Source organism: Leucopleurus acutus (assembly GCF_964270905.1).
Source record: "Leucopleurus acutus genome assembly, chromosome: 15".
Taxonomy (NCBI): domain Eukaryota; kingdom Metazoa; phylum Chordata; class Mammalia; order Artiodactyla; family Delphinidae; genus Leucopleurus; species Leucopleurus acutus.
The window spans coordinates 18598168-18618109 of record NC_139157.1 but is presented as its reverse complement, the minus strand read 5'-3'; the positions used below and the strand labels follow the sequence as shown (position 1 = coordinate 18618109).

At 36.3% G+C, this 19942-nt stretch overlaps 1 protein-coding gene across 1 annotated transcript in view; it reads left to right on the top strand.

Moving 5' to 3' along the window:
* Positions 1–10856, top strand: part of ADGB (androglobin) — a gene marked incomplete at its 5' end in the record, with an annotated part of 169910 nt that extends 159054 nt beyond the window's left edge. Inside the window, 5 exons of the mRNA XM_082855604.1 lie at positions 244–420; positions 1153–1255; positions 8542–8632; positions 9325–9508; positions 10402–10856. Of these exons, the coding sequence (XP_082711730.1) occupies positions 244–420; positions 1153–1255; positions 8542–8632; positions 9325–9508; positions 10402–10587 (741 nt within the window). The 3' untranslated portion in view covers positions 10588–10856. The remainder of the gene's footprint in view (positions 1–243; positions 421–1152; positions 1256–8541; positions 8633–9324; positions 9509–10401) is intronic.
* Between the last annotated feature and the right edge of the window lie 9086 nt (positions 10857–19942).

The following is a 19942-nucleotide window of genomic DNA, read 5'->3' as shown; positions in this document are numbered from 1 at the left end:
GTATGAACATACTACAATTTGTTTATCCATTCATCAGTTGACAGATATTTATATTGTTTCCCCTTTTTAGGCTAATAAGAATGAGGCTATAATAAATATTCTTTTCAAATCTTTTTGTGAATATATGTTTTCCTTTCTCTTGGCTTAAATACTTAAGTGAAATTATGGGTCACAGGGTAAAATCTAGATTCTTTTGAAAGGAGGAAAGCATCTGACCCCAAGGTTTTTACTTTACTTTGCCAGATACCCATTGCTCACCCTCAACAAGAAGACCCAAATAAACCCTACTGGATTTTGAGGTTGGTCACTGAATACAATGAAGCAGACTTTTTTGAAGTGAAAAAAGATACAGAACGAGCAGATGAAATCCGAGCCATGAAGCAGGCCTGGGAGATGACTGAACCAGGAAGATCGATCAAGGTTACCTGAGTTTGAAAAGTTGTCCTTTTACCTTTCATTCCTGGGTGTGGTCTGAAGCAAGAGCCATATTGGTGAAACAACATAGTCTTTCCTTTAGGAAATATCTGGAATTTTGTCAGGCATCAACTAACTAAATATTAAGACCACATTTGAACACACAGTGAAATGTTATTATCCGGATACCCAGATGACTTCCAAAAGCAAAGCACATAATGGTGCCACTTATGGCCCAAACTGTAGGTAGCCTAGTCCTTTCACATCATCTGGGATTAACACTCTGTCCTTAACACTCCCAACTAAGAAAGCATAAAAATGTTTAATATGTGCTTTCATGTGCTTAGATAGAGAAAAATCATGTGCTGCCCTTGTGGAATACACATACCTCATGATTCCTCCTCTCTATATTTTAGATAAGAATCATTGCCATAGTGAAACATTATTATTTATATGTGCTTCATGTCCCCAACTCAGGGTTATTGAGGCAGATGAAAAAGGTTCAAGAGCACCTGGATCTAAGCTAGCATGCACAGCGTATGAGTTTTAGGACTTCTTCATTAGTTCTCACAAATCACTGTCAAGATAATGGATGGTTCAGAATTGGAGTTTTTCTTTGGTAATTCATAAGAGCCGGTCTGGTTCAGACTGCCGTATTCATTCACATTTTCCTGTGTCTTTTGAGTACTGTTGAGATGGTGTTGCCTGTAATGTGTGTTGATAATGTCTGTCCTTTAGGCTGCCCAGGCGCGTCTCCATTATCTCAGCCGGTTCATTAAGAAAACACCTGATGCTGAGTGTGTGCCTATGTCTGAAAGCCAAACCAAAGAAGGGGAAGAAGGTCAGTGAACCCTACCCCAGCTGCCCCAAGCACGAAGCTGTTACTTGCACCTCTTCAAAGCTAGTCAGCAAGTCATGCTTGGTAAAAAGAAAAATTTCAGAATCTATTTCATTATAGGATTGTAAAGTTATAGGCAGTTTTGTAAGAAAATAGATTCTCAAGCATTTTCTTTTTACCAAGCAGGTGTTCACTTTGTCCCCAAGTAGATATAATCTTCCCCATTGAAGAAAAGATGAAACCAGAAATAAGATGAAAAAAAGATGAAACCCTCATTAGAAGGTAGCAGTATGTGAACTTGAAGGCAGGCTCACAACTATAAATCTGGCACCTTTCTAATCGCAATAGCAATAAACAATAGCAATAAGAATCAAAGTAAGAAAGCTAACTACTTTCAGTGAACAATTTGCCATGGGCCTGGAGCTATAAAATACTAATTATTTCATCCAATACTCACATCAACTCACTGATATAAATATTATTTCCAACTTGCCAGTAAGGACCCAGGCCCAGAGTAATTTGCTAAATTCACAAGCTACCCAGGGACAGAGGCAGCATGCAGACAGAGCTCTCCATCACCCCAGGGCTCTTCCCACAAACACTTGGCTATACCTCCATCTATCACCATGCTGAGTTGTCCAGGGAGGCTGAAGACATTCACATCCCAAATTGTGCTTTTCCACTTTTACATCTTCAGGAGTATAACTCAGTAATTGTTATAAAAGTAATGTCCCTTAACATTTCATGTGAAGGGGATAAAAAATAAATATCACCCCAATCCTGTTATTCTGGGATGGGCACTGCTCAAAGTGCTTTATGTTTATTATCTCACTTTAACCTACAGCAACTATGAGGTAGACCTTACTATTTCCATTTTGTAGATTTAGAGACCAAAGCTCAGATGGTCACCTTATTCTTCCTATGCCATACATCTAAAAAGTGACCAAGTTGGGATTTGAAATATTTCTAACTCCTAAAGTACTCACTCCTCTAATTGGTAGAGTTTAATGTAATGTTAGGAATATAAAGGTGAATAGAATATAAAGGTGAATAGAATACAGTTCTTTTTCTTTAGGCTCTAGATTTTATTATTAATTTTTTAAATGTTGTGCTAATTTGTATGTAAAAGGAAATTTATTGCACTGGACATGTTAAAAATGTCAAAGAAGATTTTATTTATGACTATTGCAATAGGGGAGAGATTGAACTCAACTCTGAAAACAACAGAAACAAGTGAGGATTTATAACTAACTAGCAGGGAGTGGATGAAAAATTACTTACAGGAATTTGGTTAGGTATCAAACGTCAGGGAAGAGAAATTTGATTAAATATCAAGTGTGGAGGAAGAGGAGTTTAATTGGATGTCAAGAGTAGGGGGATTCTTGATAAACTAGTTCGGCAGGATTCCTGGCTAAAACTGGGATTCATCACAAGTCAAGGACAAGGCCTAGTGGAGAACAGAGCTCAGAGAAGGCTGACCTTATCATGTAACATACAGGCAAAAAAGGTACAAATCTTAATTGCACAGCTTGATGTATTTTCATATGTGTGTATATTCAGGAGCCACCCCATTTAGATCAAGATAAAAAACCCTTAATACACCCCAATAGTCCTCTTCATTCTCTTTCCCAGCCTTTTCCTTCCTGAAAGTAACTATTTGATCTCTATGACCATGAATTAATTTTTCCTGTTTCTGAGCTTTACGTATTTATGTATTCTATGTCTCGCTATTTTTGTATGTGATTTCATAGAATGCAAGTTTTTTCGGTAATGCATATATCATATTTAGTAGAAACATCTTCAAGTGCCATAAAAGAGTCAGATACAAAGAGTTCCATGAGTTTAGATAACAGAGAGACTGTACTATCAGGGAGTATGCTGTGGAAGAAGTGGCAGACAAACAAGGGCTTCAAGGATCTGGCAAAATCAACAAGTAGTGAAAGTGAAGGATCATCCCCCACAGGGAAGGAAGAGCGTGAGCAGAGCATGCAGAAGGAAAATATCAGCAAGTATTGCCTTTATTGGTAGGATAAACACATACCTTAAAATAAAAATTCTGGAAAAGATAGTTAAGCACATGATGGCTAGGGTTAAACATAGAAAAATATGTGTACAGGTCTTCATTTTGATTATCAGAGTTGGTAATCTGCTCAAGGACCTGATTACTAAATACTTAACCTAAAGATAAAAGTGGGAAATTTATTTTTAAATTTTTAAGTAGCAGTTATATTTTCACATAGTTTTAAGTAGCAGTTATATTTTCACAGTTTTCTGTGTCTACGAATACTAAAAATGCACAGATCGCATATACAGTTGTCACTAAAAACAGTTTGTTTTATCTATAGTATACTACATCTTTTATAACAAATTTTAAATATTTGGTTTCTAAAATGTTCTAAAATCTCTATTCTAACACAAAGTTTTCTATTATATATATATATATATATATATATATATATATATATATATATACCACATCTTCTTTATCCATTCATCTGTTGATGGACACTCGGTTGCTTCCATATTTTGGCTATTGTAAATAATGCTGCTGTGAACATGTGCATATTGGGGTGCATGAATCTTTTTGAAATAGTGTTTTCATTTTCTTCAGATATATATGCAGGAGTGGAATTGCTGGATCATATGGTAGCTCTATCTTTAGTTTTTCAAGGAACCTCCAGACTGTTTTCCACAGTGGCTTCACCAACTCACATTCCCACCAGCAGTGTACAAGGGTTCCCTTTTCTCCACATCCTTGCCAACATTTGTTATTTGTAGTCTTTTTGATGATAGTCATTCAACAGGTGTGAGGTGATACCTCATTGTGGTTTTGATTTGCATTTCTCTGATGATTAGCATACTGAGCATCTTTTCATGTGCCTGTTGGTCATCTGTATGTCTGCTTTGGAAAAATGTCTATTCAGGTCTTCTGTACATTTTAATCAGGTTGTTTGGTTGTTTTTTTTATATTGGGTCGTATGAGCAGTTTATATATTTTAGATATTAACCCATTATTGGGGTGCATTTTGGGGTAATAAGGAGGGGTCAGGAAACAGAGAAGAAAGATAAGAGTGAGCAGGGGTGGAAGACCTAGAGGCCAAAGCAGCCTGTCCTCAAGCAAAAAATGCTTCAAAGCATTCTTAAGTATGTTTTATTACAATTTTATTTCAATATATGATAAGTTGAATTACACACCATCAACAAGAAATTTACTCCCCCTCCCACCAAGAAGAGGTGTGCTATTGTATGGTTCTAGTACATCCTATGGCACTGAAACACTGCCATGTACCCCACGTACTGTTGCTCTAGAAGGAATCCTGCTTGAAAATCATGGGTCCGGCTATCTAGCTGTTCTCTGGAACTTTGTGTGTTGCTCTCACCTCTGCTGTTGGTGCACCACAGATTGGCCCTCACTCCTGAGGAAGCATCGCCCGTAGGAGATTACAGTCCTTGTGAGAGATTTACATGCTCTGGCCTCTACATTTATATACATATATACATATATGTATATTTATGTACTCATTTATTTGTGACTCCCAAAATGCTACCTTATTCTTGCTACTTTCTATTTTCATATATAGTAGGTAACTTAGAACAACCTCCTTCATAATGCCAGAGGACATGTAAATAATATCATTATGGATTTCACTCTTATGCATTCTTTCTCAACACCAAGCCATCATCAAGGTCAAGAGTTCAAACTTTGCTTTTTCAACTTCCCTTTTATTTCTGGAGGCCTCTGGAAAGTGCCTCTTCCAACGGTTGGAGGTGATCTTTGTCTTTAGTCCCAATCTTTTCCCCAGGCTTCACAATCAATCAGTCAAACTATTCTTCACCATTTCTTTTAAACAGCTATTTTCTTACAATCTATGATGAAAGAAGTTTTCTGCCGATTCTGTTGCAAACTGAAACTTTTATAAAATATAATAAAACGACCCAGTGATGACCAATTGCTGTAAAAATATCTCTAAATGCATACTCTCACTTTCAGAGCTTATCCCACAGAGTACCAGTTGGCAGACGGACGATGCGTGCACACACACACATGCATGCATGGGCACACACTTGGAGTTGCACTGTTCTAGAGGTCCAAGATCATACTACACTTACACCCTATTCTGATACAAAAATTTTATAAGTGAAAATGAAGATTAACCTTCTCTTCCCCTTTCATACCCTCCCTGTTTAAATACATTTTATTTGGCAGGATGCAAGAGAACACAAATATCCAATTAATCAAAAACATTTTCTTTCCAGTCAGAGTCAGCGGAGTTGGTGTCTTTCAGAAACAATTCAAGTTTGAAATGCCAAAAATATATGCAACAAAAGTAGACAGGTTCATAAGAAAAACAAATGAACTTTAGAAATCTAAGATCACAGAGCAACCATGATGAAAAAAGAAAAGTTATTAACCACTGGTTTCTAGAAGAGTCATATTGTATATAAGATGCAATATTTCAGGAATGTTTTATTTAATGTTATAAAGTGAAAAACATGACTGAATTTATGTTTCAATAATGGCACAGAGTTAGGGTTTGTCCTACTATATTCTTTATTTCTCAAGGGTATCATGCCTATAAAAGCATGATATTTTTGAAAAAATAGTTTTGAAAAATTTGATGTTACTGTTTTTTACATTTTTAAAGTTTTACATTAGATTATATTTCTATGAATAATCCCTTTTAACAAGTTGTTATAAATTAAACACTTTACAATATTCCTGGAGACTATTCCAACCACACGTGAAAAGCAAGATTAAACAGCCAGTGGGAGGGCAGGATTTTTTGCATGGCAGAGTGAAGACTTGACATATCCTCTCCCCAAAAGCAATGATAAATGGGAAAAGATTAAGAAACATTTCAAAATTCTGAGGGTGTACAACTAAATGAAAAATATTTATTAAACAAAAAAATAAATTAACTTAGTTGGATAAATTTCTTGTTACTTCGGTAAGAAATAACCACAAATTTAGTGACTTAACACAAACTTCTTGCAGTTCTAGAGGGCAGAAATTCTAAAGTTAAGCTGTTGGCAGGGCAGCATTCCTCCTGGAGGCCCTTGGAGAGGATCGGTTTCCATTTTCAGCTTCTAGGGCCATTGACTCTGGCTTACGGCTCCTTCCTTATATTCAAGGCCAGCAGCAGAGCATCTTCAAATCCCTCTGTCTCTCTTTCCTTCCCCCTCTCTCTCTTTCCTCTATGACCATCACTTCATCTCCTTCTTGGATTCTATCTTTTCTACATTCCTCTCTTTCCCTTACAAGGGTTTAGTCCAGCTGACTAATACAGCATTATCGTCCCATCTTGAGATCCTTAATTGCATCTGCAAAGTCCTTGTATGGTAGCATATTCATAGGCTTCAGAGGTTAGAACATGGATATCCTCGGAGGTCCATTAGTCTGTCTACCACAGTTAGCCTACCAACTATTGCATATTAACGTGGGGTTCCCTCATCAGCCCCAAGGTCTGTAGCGTGGTAGCCAGGAGAACCAGCAGTCTTGCTGCCAATGCTAAAAAGGATTTACCTGATTTGAGGCTCCATGGAAAAGTTCTATGCCCATGGATATTGTTGCAAGGAATAGTGAACTTGGTGGCAAACAATTGGAATAGCCAACATCACAGCTGCTTGAGACTGTGACACTGGTCAGGAAAAGCAAAAAGTAAGCCAAAAATTAAATAAAGAGATCTGTGTAACAAAGCAGATATAGTGATTTCAACCTTCAGGAACATAGGATGTCCACTTTATCCATACATCCATATCAGAAAGGAAGAAATAAAACTGTGTTGTCAGACAAATTGATCCCGTATATTGAAAATCCTAAGAAATCATGGGAAAAGAACCAAGAATATCATCTAGAACTAACAAGTGAGTTTGGTGAGGTCACATGATAGAAGATTAATATATTTTTATTTCTACATTTCAATGAGCAATCAAAAAATGAAATTAAGAAGACAATTTCATTCACAATAGCATCAATAATAAATATTATGGAACTAAATTTAACAGAAGTGCAAGGCCTGTATACTGAAAATTACAAAACATTTCTGAAGGAAATTTTGAAAGATCTAAATAAAGAGAGAGGCAGTCCATGCTTTGGGGCTAGAAGACTCAATATAGTAAGATATTAATTCTCCCTAAATTGATCTATAAATTCAGTGTATCTGAATTTAGATACTGAATTTAGATAGATCAAATTTATAGTGATCTATAAATTTCTATCAAAATCCTAGTAGACATTTTACAGAATTTGACAAGCTGATCCCAAAACTTATATGAAAATGCAAATACCCAGAATGACCAAAATAATTTTCATAAAGAACCAAGAGGAAGGATTTTACCTTCATGATTTCAGAATTTATTATGAAGCTAACAATAATCAAAACACTATGATTTGACAGTTTCTTAAAAAGTTAATTTTTTGATTCCTACTTGCATGAAATATCCAGGAAAGGCAAATCTACAGAGACAGAAAGCCTGGGGCTTGTGGTGGGAATGCAGAGTGACTTTAAGAGGGCACAAAAGAATTTATTTGGATAACTGAAATGTTTTGAAACAGGGTTCTGGTGCTGGTTGCATAACTCTGTAAATTTACTAAAACATATTGAATTATACTTTTAAAATTGGTAATTTTTATGGTATGTAAATTACACTTCAATAATTTTTTAAAAAGAGAGACTAAATGGGCTGGAAAGGCTGAATGGTTAATATCTTAGTCTCTAAAATTTCTTTCTTAAAACTATTCTTGTGGGTTCTTGAGTCCGTGGGGTAAAAATCTCCTGATATTTGATTTTCAGCGTTCACCTGTTATATATTGCCTACTCTACTGGACTAAAACTTTCTTGAGGATAGGATACTGTGTCTTAAAACATTTTTATATCCCACCCCCATAGTGCTTCGCATAGCTTTCACAGATATACCAAGCTCTTTAAATATTAGTTTATTTAACTTGTTATTAATGAAATTTTGTAACAAAATATGACCTTTTTAGGTCTCTGCTTTCATTTAACTGTAATTAGAGTAATTTTGTTACTCTTCTTATAGAGCATATTTATCTTTTTCTATATTCATTTTGTCATCTCCTTCATTTAACTGTAAGTATAGTTACACCAGCTAGAGGATAAACATAAAATATAATTACGTTTCAATAAAGTCATTAAACCACATTAAAATCGTATTAAACAAGGCAAGTCCAAAATATTGTCAATTTAAACAAGATATACAATCGTTTAGTTAGTCATTATTGATTCTTTCTTGAAAGCCTAGGACTTTTTTTTTTTTTTTTACAACAGGGCCTCGTTCACGATCCCCAACAATTTTGGAAATGCCTCCCCAACTTATTCGAAAAAAACTAGAATGTGTAGACTTAAGTCAATATGTACGGTAAGTTTTAATAAACATGGTTAATGCAGACATCTGTGTTCACAGAATTTTGGATAGATTGTCAATAGGCAGTTGCTAAACAACAGAAAATTTGAAATTAAATGCTTAATATATTTTAAGTGTATTTGAATTTTTAGAAGTACAGAATTTATATATTAAATTTAGCAAATGTTTTATTAAGTCAGTTATAAAAGCATTTAAATGTTTTCTGTAAAGATTTAATTTGTAGCCTAGTTAAGGTGAGTTGAGCTGCAGAAAAATCCCATCATACCTGCTGCTATTATTTAATTAGATTGAATTTTCTTAAGAACTAAACAATAGGATTAATAGAGATAGTTACTCAAGCACATTTATCAATTTGAAAACATTTTCAAATCTACTTAGCTTCATAAATTAAAAAGAAAACACCTACAAAATATTCTCATAGCTTCGCACACCAATTCCACAAACACCTCTTCAAATAGTACATCTAATTTTGCTGGTATTTTCCTAAAATAATTTCCTAAAATATTAGTGACTTAATAAATGGAGCCTAGCCCATGTAAAAATAATGATTTATTCTTTCTGTTCCTGATATTTGATTTGATTCAGACCACCACCCTACTGATATGATTTTAAATTATTTGAGTGCTAAAGTTCATGCTAGAGTTCCCAAATGACTTATGTATCTCTTTTGATGTTTTTATATCAAGCAAAACAAATACTGATCCTCTGCTGCAAACGGATGAGCTGAATCAGCAGCAAGCAATGCAAAAGGCAGAGGAGGTCCATCAGTTTCGACAATATAGGACCAGACTCCTTAGCATTCGTGATATTGAGCAAGAAGAAAGGCTTAAAGTAAAGGAGCGAGTTCTGGAGATGTACGGGGAGATGCGGGTGAGTCTAAAAGGGCATATACTTGGATCACAATTGACAAATTCTTCTGTAATATTAAAAAGGTGTCATAGAATCATATTGTAACCAGGTAGAAAGAAGTCTTGAAAACATTTAGTTCCCAACTTCTCAGAAAATTGGCAAATTAATTATACACATCTATTTTACTCACTCCCTAAAATCCCTCTAAAATACACTATTGAAAATTTATCCACAAAATGGGAAGAATGGAAGCAGAGACAATAGCAAAATATTTGTGAAGTCGGAAAGTAGCTGAAGGAAGATTGCACTAACAGGCTTGAAGTAGCCAAATCCTAAGCTGGCAGTAGAAAAACTCTTAAGAGTCAACCCAGTTTGCTACACAGAATGCCCCAGAGGCTCAGAAATCGCTGGCACCAGCCACGTTAAGAAGTGAAGCTGAAGTAAGTGAGAGGAAGAAAAAAGATACCACCTAAAGTTCTTCAAGTACAAATCAGATATATTTTGTCAGGGTTAGAATACATATGGGGAACTAGTAATTTACTGAGCACAGTTACTGTGAGAGACACCCCGGCTGCATATTTTATACAGATTAGGCCTGAATTCATTTAAAGCAGATAGTTGCTTTGTCAAAATCCCTGCTCATTTCTTTCTTCACCTTTCTCTTTATTTTTCTCCTACTGACTCTTTTATTTACCATTCTGTAAAATCTCATGTGCCCTTTGATATCTCATGTTTTATGCACTAAGAAACATTTGCGACCATAACCTAATTTTCATCTTTCTTCAATAATTTCCTACATGATTCTGTTGGCCTGAGGAAAGGGAGTGCAGTTTTTTATGGAACCATAATAAGGCTCTATCAGTCGATCATATTTGCTTGGGTTTTTTGTTTATTTGTTTGTTTGTTTGGATTAGGACTCCTTAGATGAAGCCCGGCAGAAGATCTTCAATATCCGGGAACAGTACAGAAAAAAGTTACTGGAAGCTGAGCGCCAAAGATTGGAGTCTCAGGCTGCGGAGGAAGCCGCGATCCGGATAGAGCCAGAAAAGAAGGTCCCAGCTCCAGACACACAAAAAAAACAGAAAGGAAAGAAAAAGTGACCAGGACATGCCCAATACTCCCTTTCCTCCAAAGAGGGAAAACCTACTTTTAATTATCTATAACTTTGCCTTTTGACGAGAATAAGGTATTAATTAGGCCAAATGAAAATAGACGTTTTCCCACCTTAGAAGTACTTTCTGTGTTTTGATGTTAACTTATTGGTTGTTCCCAGAGAGCTATGATTTGAGTATAAAATTTCAATAAAAATAGTCTCAAAATATTTGGAATGTAATAAAATGTAAGTGTCTCACTCTGAATTGCTTCATTTTTAGTTAGTGCCAGAACAGGATCATAAGTGAACCAATAGGATTGCCTTTGAAAAATTCAACAATGAGAAAAATAACTATTGCTCTTTCATCTCTAACTTTAAAGACTTTAATATATTAAAAAATATGTTTCAAAATCATTAAATAGGGTAGAGATGATGCTCTGTATGAGTTTAGATTCAAGGATGAAAAACACACTTAAAAAAAAAAACTTCCAAAAATAAATAAAACTTAAAAACAAATTTTAATAAAAAGTATGCTTCAGACAGCCACCGCCACCTCTGCAGGAGACCTTCCAACTCTAGCAGCAAAAACAGAAAGAGGCTGGTCTCTGATGACATTATGGAGCTGCCATACGGACCCTGTGCTGCTCATTTCTGGAGTTCTCATTATATGAGATAAACAAAAGAACAAATTTATTTCAGGAAAACTAAGAAGGAAAGAATGGCAGTGGATTTGCTGCCTGCTCAGGTGGCACTGTGTGGATGAAAGGCTCTTGGTGCTCCAGCCAGGAGTCAGTGCTGTGCCTCTGAGGTGGGAGAGGCAACATCAGGACACTGGTCCACAAGAGACCTCCCAGCTCCACGTAATATCAAATGGCGAAAATCTCCCAGAGATCTCCATCTCAACACCAACACCCAGCTTCACTCAACGACCAGCAAGCTACAGTGCTGGACACCCTATGCCAAACAACTAACAAGACAGGAACACAACCCCACCCATTAGCAGAGAGGCTGCCTAAAATCATAATAAGTCCACAGACACCCCAAAACACACCACCAGACATGGACCTGCCCACCAGAAAGACAAGATCCAGCCTCATCCACCAGAACACAGGCACTGGTCCCCTCCACCAGGAAGCCTACACAACCCACTGAACCAACATTAGCCACTGGGGACAGACACCAAAAACAACGGGAACTATGAACCTGCAGCCTGCAAAATGGAGACCCCAAAAAAAGGAAGATAAGCAAAATGAGAAGACACAAAACTACACAGCAGATGAAGGAGGAAGATAAAAACCCACCAGACCTAACAAATGAAGAGGAAATAGGCAGTCTACCTGAAACAGAATTCAGAATAATGATAGTAAAGATGATCCAAAATCTTGGAATAGAATAGAGAAAATGCAAGAAACATTTAACAAGAAACTAGAAGAACTAAAGATGAAACAAGCAGTGATGAACAACACAATAAATGAAATTAAAAATACTCTAGATGGGATCAATAGCAGAATAACTGAGGCAGAAGAACGGATATGTGCCCTAGAAGATAAAACAGTGGAAATAACTACTGCAGAGCAGAATAAAGAAAAAAGAATGAAAAGAACTAAGGACAGTCTCAGAGACCTCTGGCACAACATTAACCACACCAACATTTGAACTATTGGGGTTCCAGAAGAAGAAGAGAAAAAGAAAGGGACTGAGAAAATATTTGAAGAGATTATAGTTGAAAACTTCCCTAATATGGGAAAGGAAGTAGTTAACCAAGTCCAGGAAGCACAGAAAGTCCCATACAGGATAAATCCAAGGAGAAACATGCCAAGACACATATTAATCAAACTGTCAAAAATTAAATTCAAAGAAAACATATTAAAAGCAGCAAGGGAAAAACAACAAATAACACATAAGGGAATCCCCATAAGGTTAACAGCTGCTCTTTCAGCAGAAACTCTTCAAGGCAGAAGGCGACTGTCGGGACCTATTTAAAGTGATGAAGGAGAAAAACCTACAACCAAGATTACTCTACCCAGCAAGGATCTCATTCAGATTTGATGGAGAAATTAAAACCTTTACAGACAAGCAAAAGCTGAGAGAATTCAGCACCACCAAACCAGCTTTACAACAAATGCTAAAGGATCTTCTCTAGGCAAGAAACACAAGAGAAGGAAAAGACCTATAGTAACACACCCAAAACAATTAAGAAAATGGGAATAGGAACATACATATTGATAATTACCTTAAATGTAAATGGATTAAATGCTCCCACCAAAAGACACAGACTGGCTGAATGGATTCAAAAACAAGACCCATATATATGCTGTCTACAAGAGACCCACTTCAGACCTAGGGACACATACAGACTGAAAGTAAGGGGATGGAAAAAGATACTCCATGCAAATGGAAACCAAAAGAAAGCTGGAGTAGCAATTCTCATATCAGAAAAAATAGACTTTAAAATAAAGACTATCAGAAGAGACAAAGAAGACACTACATAATGATCAAGGGATCAATCCAAGAAGAAGATACAACAATTGTAAATATTTATGCACCCAACACAGGAGCACCTCAATAAAAAAGGCAAATACAGCCATAAACGGGGAAATCGACAGTAACACATTCATAGTAGGGGACTTTAACACCCCACTTTCACCAATAGACAGATCTTCCAAAATGAAAATAAATAAGGAAACACAAGCTTTAAATGATACATTAAACAAGATGGACTTAATTGATATTTATAGGACATTCCATCAAAAAACAACAGAATACACATTTTTCTCAAGTGCTCATGGAACATTCTCCAGGATAGATCATATCTTGGGTCACAAATCAAGGCTTCGTAAATTTAAGAAAACTGAAATTGTATCAAGTATCTTTTCTGACCACAATGCTATGAGACCAGATATCAATTACAGGAAAAGATCTGTAAAACATACAAACACATGGAGGCTAAACAATACACTACTTAATAACAAAGTGATCACTGAAGAAATCGAAGAGGAAATCAAAAAATACCTAGAAACAAATGACAATGGAGACACGACGACCCAAAACGTATGGGAAGAAGCAAAAGCAGTTCTAAGAGGGAAGTTTATAGCAATACAATCCTACCTTAAGAAACAGGAAACATCTCGAACAAACAACCTAACCTTGCACCTAAAGCAATTAGAGAAAGAACAATAAAAACCCAAAGTTAGCAGAAGGAAAGAAATCATAAAGATCAGATCAGAAATAAATGAAAAAGAAATGAAGGAAACAATAGCAAAGATCAATAAAACTAAAAGTAGGTTCTTTGAAAAGATAAACAAAATTGATAAACCATTAGCCAGACTCATCAGAAAAAAAGGGAGAAGACTCAAATCAATAGAATTAGAAATGAAAAAGGAGAAGTAACAAATGACACTGCAGAAATACAAAAGATCATGAGAGTTTACTACAAGCAACTCTATGCCAATAAAATGGACAACCTGGAAGAAATGGACAAATTCTTAGAAATGCACAACCTGCCAAGACTGAATCAGGAAGAAATAGAAAATATGAACAGACCAATCACAAGGACTGAAACTGAAAAATAATCTTCCAACAAACAAAAGCCCAGAAACAGATGGCTTCACAGGCGAATTCTATCAAACATTTGGAGAAGAGCTAAAACCTATCCTTCTCAAACTCTTCCAAAATGTAACAGAGGGAGGAACACTCCCAAACTCATTCTACGAGGCCACCATCACCCTGATACCAAAACCAGACAAGGATTTCACAAAGAAAGAAAACTACAGGCCAATATCACTGATGAACATAGATGCAAAAATCCTCAACAAAATACTAGCAAACAGAATCCAACAGCACATTAAAAGGATCATACATCATGATCAAGTGGGGTTTATTCCAGGATTGCAAGGATTCTTCAATATACGCAAATCAATCAATGTGATACACCACATTAACAAATTAAAGGAGAAAAACCATATGGTCATCTCAATAGATGCAGAGAAAGCTTTCAACAAAATTCAACACCCATTTATGATAAAAACCCTCCAGAAAGTAGGCAAAGAGGGAACTTTCTTCAACATAATAAAGGCCATATATGACAAACCCACAGCCAACATCATCCTCAATGGTGAAAAACTGAAAACATTTCCACTAAGATCAGGAACAAGACAAGGTTGCCCACTCTCACCACTCTTATTCAACATAGTTTTGGCAGTTTTAGCCACAGCAATCAGAGAAGAAAAGGAAATAAAAGGAATCCAAATCGGAAAAGAAGAAGTAAAGCTGTCACTGTTTGCAAATGACATGATACTATACACAGAGAATCCTAACGATGCTACCAGGAAACTACTAGAGCTAATCAATGAATTTGGTAAAGTAGCAGGATACAAAATTAATGCAGAAATATCTGGCATTCCTATACACTAATGATGAAAAATCTGAAAGAGAAATCAAGAAAACACTCCCATTTACCACTGCAACAAAAAGAATAAAATATCTAGGTATAAACCTACCTAAGGAGACAAAAGACCTGTATGCAGAAAATTATAAGACACTAATGAAAGAAATTAAAGATGATACAAATAGATGGAGAGATATACCATGTTCTTGGATTGGAAGAATCAACATTGTGAAAATGACTCTACTACCCAAAGCAATCTAGATATTCAACGCAATCCCTATCAAATTACCACTGGCAGTTTTCACAGAACTAGAACAAAAAATTTCACAATTTGTATGGAAACACAAAAGACCCCGAATAGCCAAAGCAATCTTGAGAATGAAAAATGGAGCTGGAGGAATCAGGCTCCCTGACTTCAGAGTATACTACAAAGCTACAGTAATCAAGACAGTATGGTACTGGCACAAAAACAGAAAGATAGATCAATGGAACAGGATAGAAAGCTCAGAGATAAACCCACGCACATATGGTCACCTTATCTTTGATAAAGGAGGCAGGAATGTACAGTGGAGAAAGGACAGCCTCTTCAATAAGTGGTGCTGGGAAAACTGGACAGGTACATGTAAAAGTATGAGATTAGATCACTCCCTAACACCATACACAATAATAAACTCAAAATGGATTAAAGACCTAAATGTAAGGCCAGAAACTATCAAACTCCTAGAGGAAAATTTAGGCAGAACAGTCTATGACATAAATCACAGCAAGATCCTTTTTGACCCACCTCCTAGAGAAATGGAAATAAAAACAAACAAATGGGACCTAATGAAACTTAAAAGCTTTTGCACAACAAAGGAAACCATAAGCAAGGCAAAAAGACAACCCTCAGAATGGGAGAAAATACGTGCAAATGAAGCAACTGACAAAGGATTAACCTCCAAAATTTACAAGCAGCTCATGCAGCTCAATAACAAAAATACAAACAACCCAATCCAAAAATGGGCAGAAGACCTAAACAGACATTTCTCCAAGAAGATATACAGACTGCCAACATACACATGGAAGAATGCTCAACGTCATTAATCATTAGAGAAATGCAAATCAAAACTACAATGAGATATCATCTCACACCAGTCAAAATGGCCATCATCAAAAAATCTAGAAACAATAAATGCTGGAGAGGGTGTCGAGAAAAGGGAACACTCTTGCACTGCTGGTGGGAATGTGAATTGGTACAGCCAGTATGGAGAACAGTATGGAGGTTCCTCAAAAAACTACAAATAGAACTACCATATAACCCAGCAATCCCACTACTGGGCATATACCCTGAGAAAACCATAATTCAAAAAGAGTCATGTATCAAAATGTTCATTGCAGCTCTATTTACAATAGCAAGGAGATGGAAACAACCTAAGTGTCCATCATCGGATGAATGGATAAAGAAGATGTGGCACATATATACAATGAAATATTACTCAGCCATAAAAAGAAGCAAAATTGAGCTATTTGTAATGAGGTGGATGGACCTAGAGTCTATCATACACAGAGATGTTAGTCAGAAAGAGAAAGAGAAATACCGTATGCTAACACATATATATGGAATTTAAGAAAAAAAAATGTCATGAAGAACCTAGGGGTAAGAGGGGAATAAAGACACAGACCTACTAGAGAATGGACTTGAGGATATGGGGAGGGGGAAGGGTAAGCTGTGACAAAGTGAGAGTGGCATGGACATACATACACTACCAAACTTAAAATAGATAGCTAGTGGGAAGCAGCCGCATAGCACAGGGAGATCAGCTCGGTGCTTTGTGACCACCTAGAGGGGTGGGATAGGGAGCGTGGGAGGGAGGGAGACGCAAGAGGGAAGAGATATGGGAACATATGTATATGTATAACTGATTCACTTTGCTATAAAGCAGAAACTAACACACCTTTGTAAAGCAATTATACTCCAATAAAGTTGTAAGAAAAAATAAAAACTTTAGGTACCAAAAAAAAAAGTAGTCCTGTCTTTTGAGCAGTAATAAAAAAAAAAGTATGCCTCAGACTTCTGCCTTTCTTTTTCAAAGCAGAATGCCAACAAACCCCCTTCATTGGGCAAGAACTTTTGTAGGTCAAGCACACACTCAAAGTGCTAAAAGTTAAAATCCTAAGAATGAGTCAGAGCAACCCAGGCATAGAGAATGTGATCACACACATCCTTTGTTATGTGTACCAGCATTGAAGTTTTTGTAACATAGAGCATGTTCTTGTATGCTAGTTTAAAAGAAAAAAATACAGTGAGTGCCTTAACTGAGACACATGGTAGGAAACTGCCCCCCAAGCACACTTCCGATTCATGACTTTCTCAGGTGAAGATTCCCATAGTATTTCTGAACCAGTCAAAGCTGTTCCACTTTGATAGATCACTTTTTTCATTTATTTAAATTCTTTATTATTAAAATTTTAATTCTTTATACATATGTATGTGTAAAACTACTTATTTAAATATGCAAACACATGCATTTTTCCTCTATTACTCTTTGCCTGCACTTCCTTCACAACCCTCTGATCTACCAGCCCCTCCCAAATAATCCAAGAGAACAACCTAGTGTGGATGTTACCACACTTTTCACTTATCTCATGTCATTATACATCAATATTTATATTATACCATGGCTTGTTTTACAAACTGATATTTTATTATACATACTTCACTTTATTTTGATTTTTCACACCATACAATACAAAATCTAGTCAAAAGTAATTTATTATTTTTTAACTGCTGTGCAACATTCCATAGTATAAATATACCATAATTTAACCAGCTAATTACTTTGCTTTTAGATTTTTACTATACAAGCTATCCACATGAAAATGTGTGTGTATGTGTGTGTATCAGGACATTCAAGTACAGTTGACCCTCAGACAACACAGGTTTGAACTGTGCAGGTCCACTTACACATGAATATTTTTCAATAAATATATTGGAAAAATTTCTTGGAGACTTGCACCAATTTGAAAACCTCACAGATGAATTATATAGTCTAGAAATATTAAAAAAATTAAGAAAAAGTCAGATATATCATGAATGCATGAAATACATGTAGACACTACTCTGTGTTATCATTTACTACCATGATGTCACAAATCCATTATAAAAAGTTAAAATTTATCAAAATAAACACTTGAAGATCATACCTGGTGCCTTTGGCAGTCAAGAGAAATATAAACAAACATAAAAAGGTAGTATTAAATCATAACTGAATAAAATTATCTGTAGTATTAGTTTGGCCAAAAAGTTCCTTCCAGTTTTTCGTAACATCTTCCGGAAAAACCCGAAGGAACTTTTTGGCCAACCCAATATTTACTGTAATAATTTTGTAGCCACTTCCAAAAAAAAGCAATTTTGTTGCTTTTGCAGTGAGCTCAAGTGTTGTATCTGCTTAAAATGCCATGTGATGCTAATCACCTCCATGTGAGCAGTAGTCTCTCCAGTAAAATGCATATGGCAGTAAAAAATGATCTCTCATGGAATTTGAGTATTTTTCACTGCATTCAGCGCAATACTGTAAACCCTGAATAACATCAGGGGACCCATACAAAGTGTCACTAGTGATGCTGAAAGTGCTCCCAAGAAACAGAGAAAAGTCCTGATGTTACAAGAAAAAGTTGAATTGCTTGATATGTATCATAGATTGGGGTCTGCAGCTGCAATTGCCCAACATTTCAAGATAAATGAATCCAGAATAAGGACCATTGTAAAAAAAAAAAATGAAATTTGTGAAGCCATTACTGCAGCTATGCCAGAAGGTGGGAAAACTTTGCAGTTTTTGAGAAATACCTTTTTATTTTATATTGACAAGGTAGCTTTTCTGTGGGTGCAGGATTGCTCTAAGAAAGGCATACCTATACACTCTAATATGATTCAAGAAAAAGCAAAATCATTATATGATGACTTAAAGCAAAAGGAAGATGAAGGATCTAAAGCTGGAAATTTAATGCCAGCAAAGGATAGTTTGATAATTTTAGAAAGAGGTTTGGCTTAACAAATGTCAAGATAACAGGAGAGCAGCTTCTCCTGACCTAGAGGCAGCAGACAAGTTCCCAAAAGCCATTAAATAAATGAACAGAAAGGATATCTGCCTGAACAGTTTTTAATGCAGACAAAAGTACCTATTCTAGGGGAAAAAAAATACCACAAAGGACATTTATTAGCAAGATAGAGAAGTGAGCACCAGGCTTTAAAGCAGGAAGGGATAGGATAACGCTACCGTTCTGTGCAAATGCAGTTGGGTTTATCAGGACTGCCCTATATAAAGCTGCTAGCCGCCAAGCCTTGAAGCGAAAAGATAAACACCAGCTGCCAGTCTTGGTTGTATCACAAGAAGGCCTGGACACTGGAACCCCTTCTTCTGGATTGGTCAGTCAGGATGTACCTTGCCAGTAAGTGACTGCATTTTAAAGTTCTTTTGATATTGGACAATGACCCTGGCCACCCAGAACCCCATGAGTTCAACATCGAAGGTGTTCAAGTGGTCTACCTGCCCCCAAGCACAACAGCTCTAATGCAGCCTCTAGATCAAGGGGTCATAATGTAACAGAGGAAGAACAGAACTAACACCCTGTTGAAACTGCCTCCCTCATTCTTTAGCCTATATATTCTATTGCTTTAGTCCTGCATGTCAAGAGTTAAACATTAGAGAAACACTGCTTGTGCCCAAATAGCTCAGTAAGTTTCCCGAAGAAAGTTCCCATCCCGCGGTCCAGCATTAGTTATGGCTATTACTTGTTGTCGATAAGGTTTCAGCCTAGAAACCTTGCAAATAAGCAGATATAAGAATGGCAAAGTAAAAATAACTGCTAACAACTTGAAGTTTTTGCAGGAGCCTTGTGATCCGGCCTACATGAGCAAGCAGAAGCGCAAAGAAATGTCATGCTTCCCTTGAAGGCCAGGCGTCTCCAAAAAGTCTGCAATCTGCCTTTACCCTTT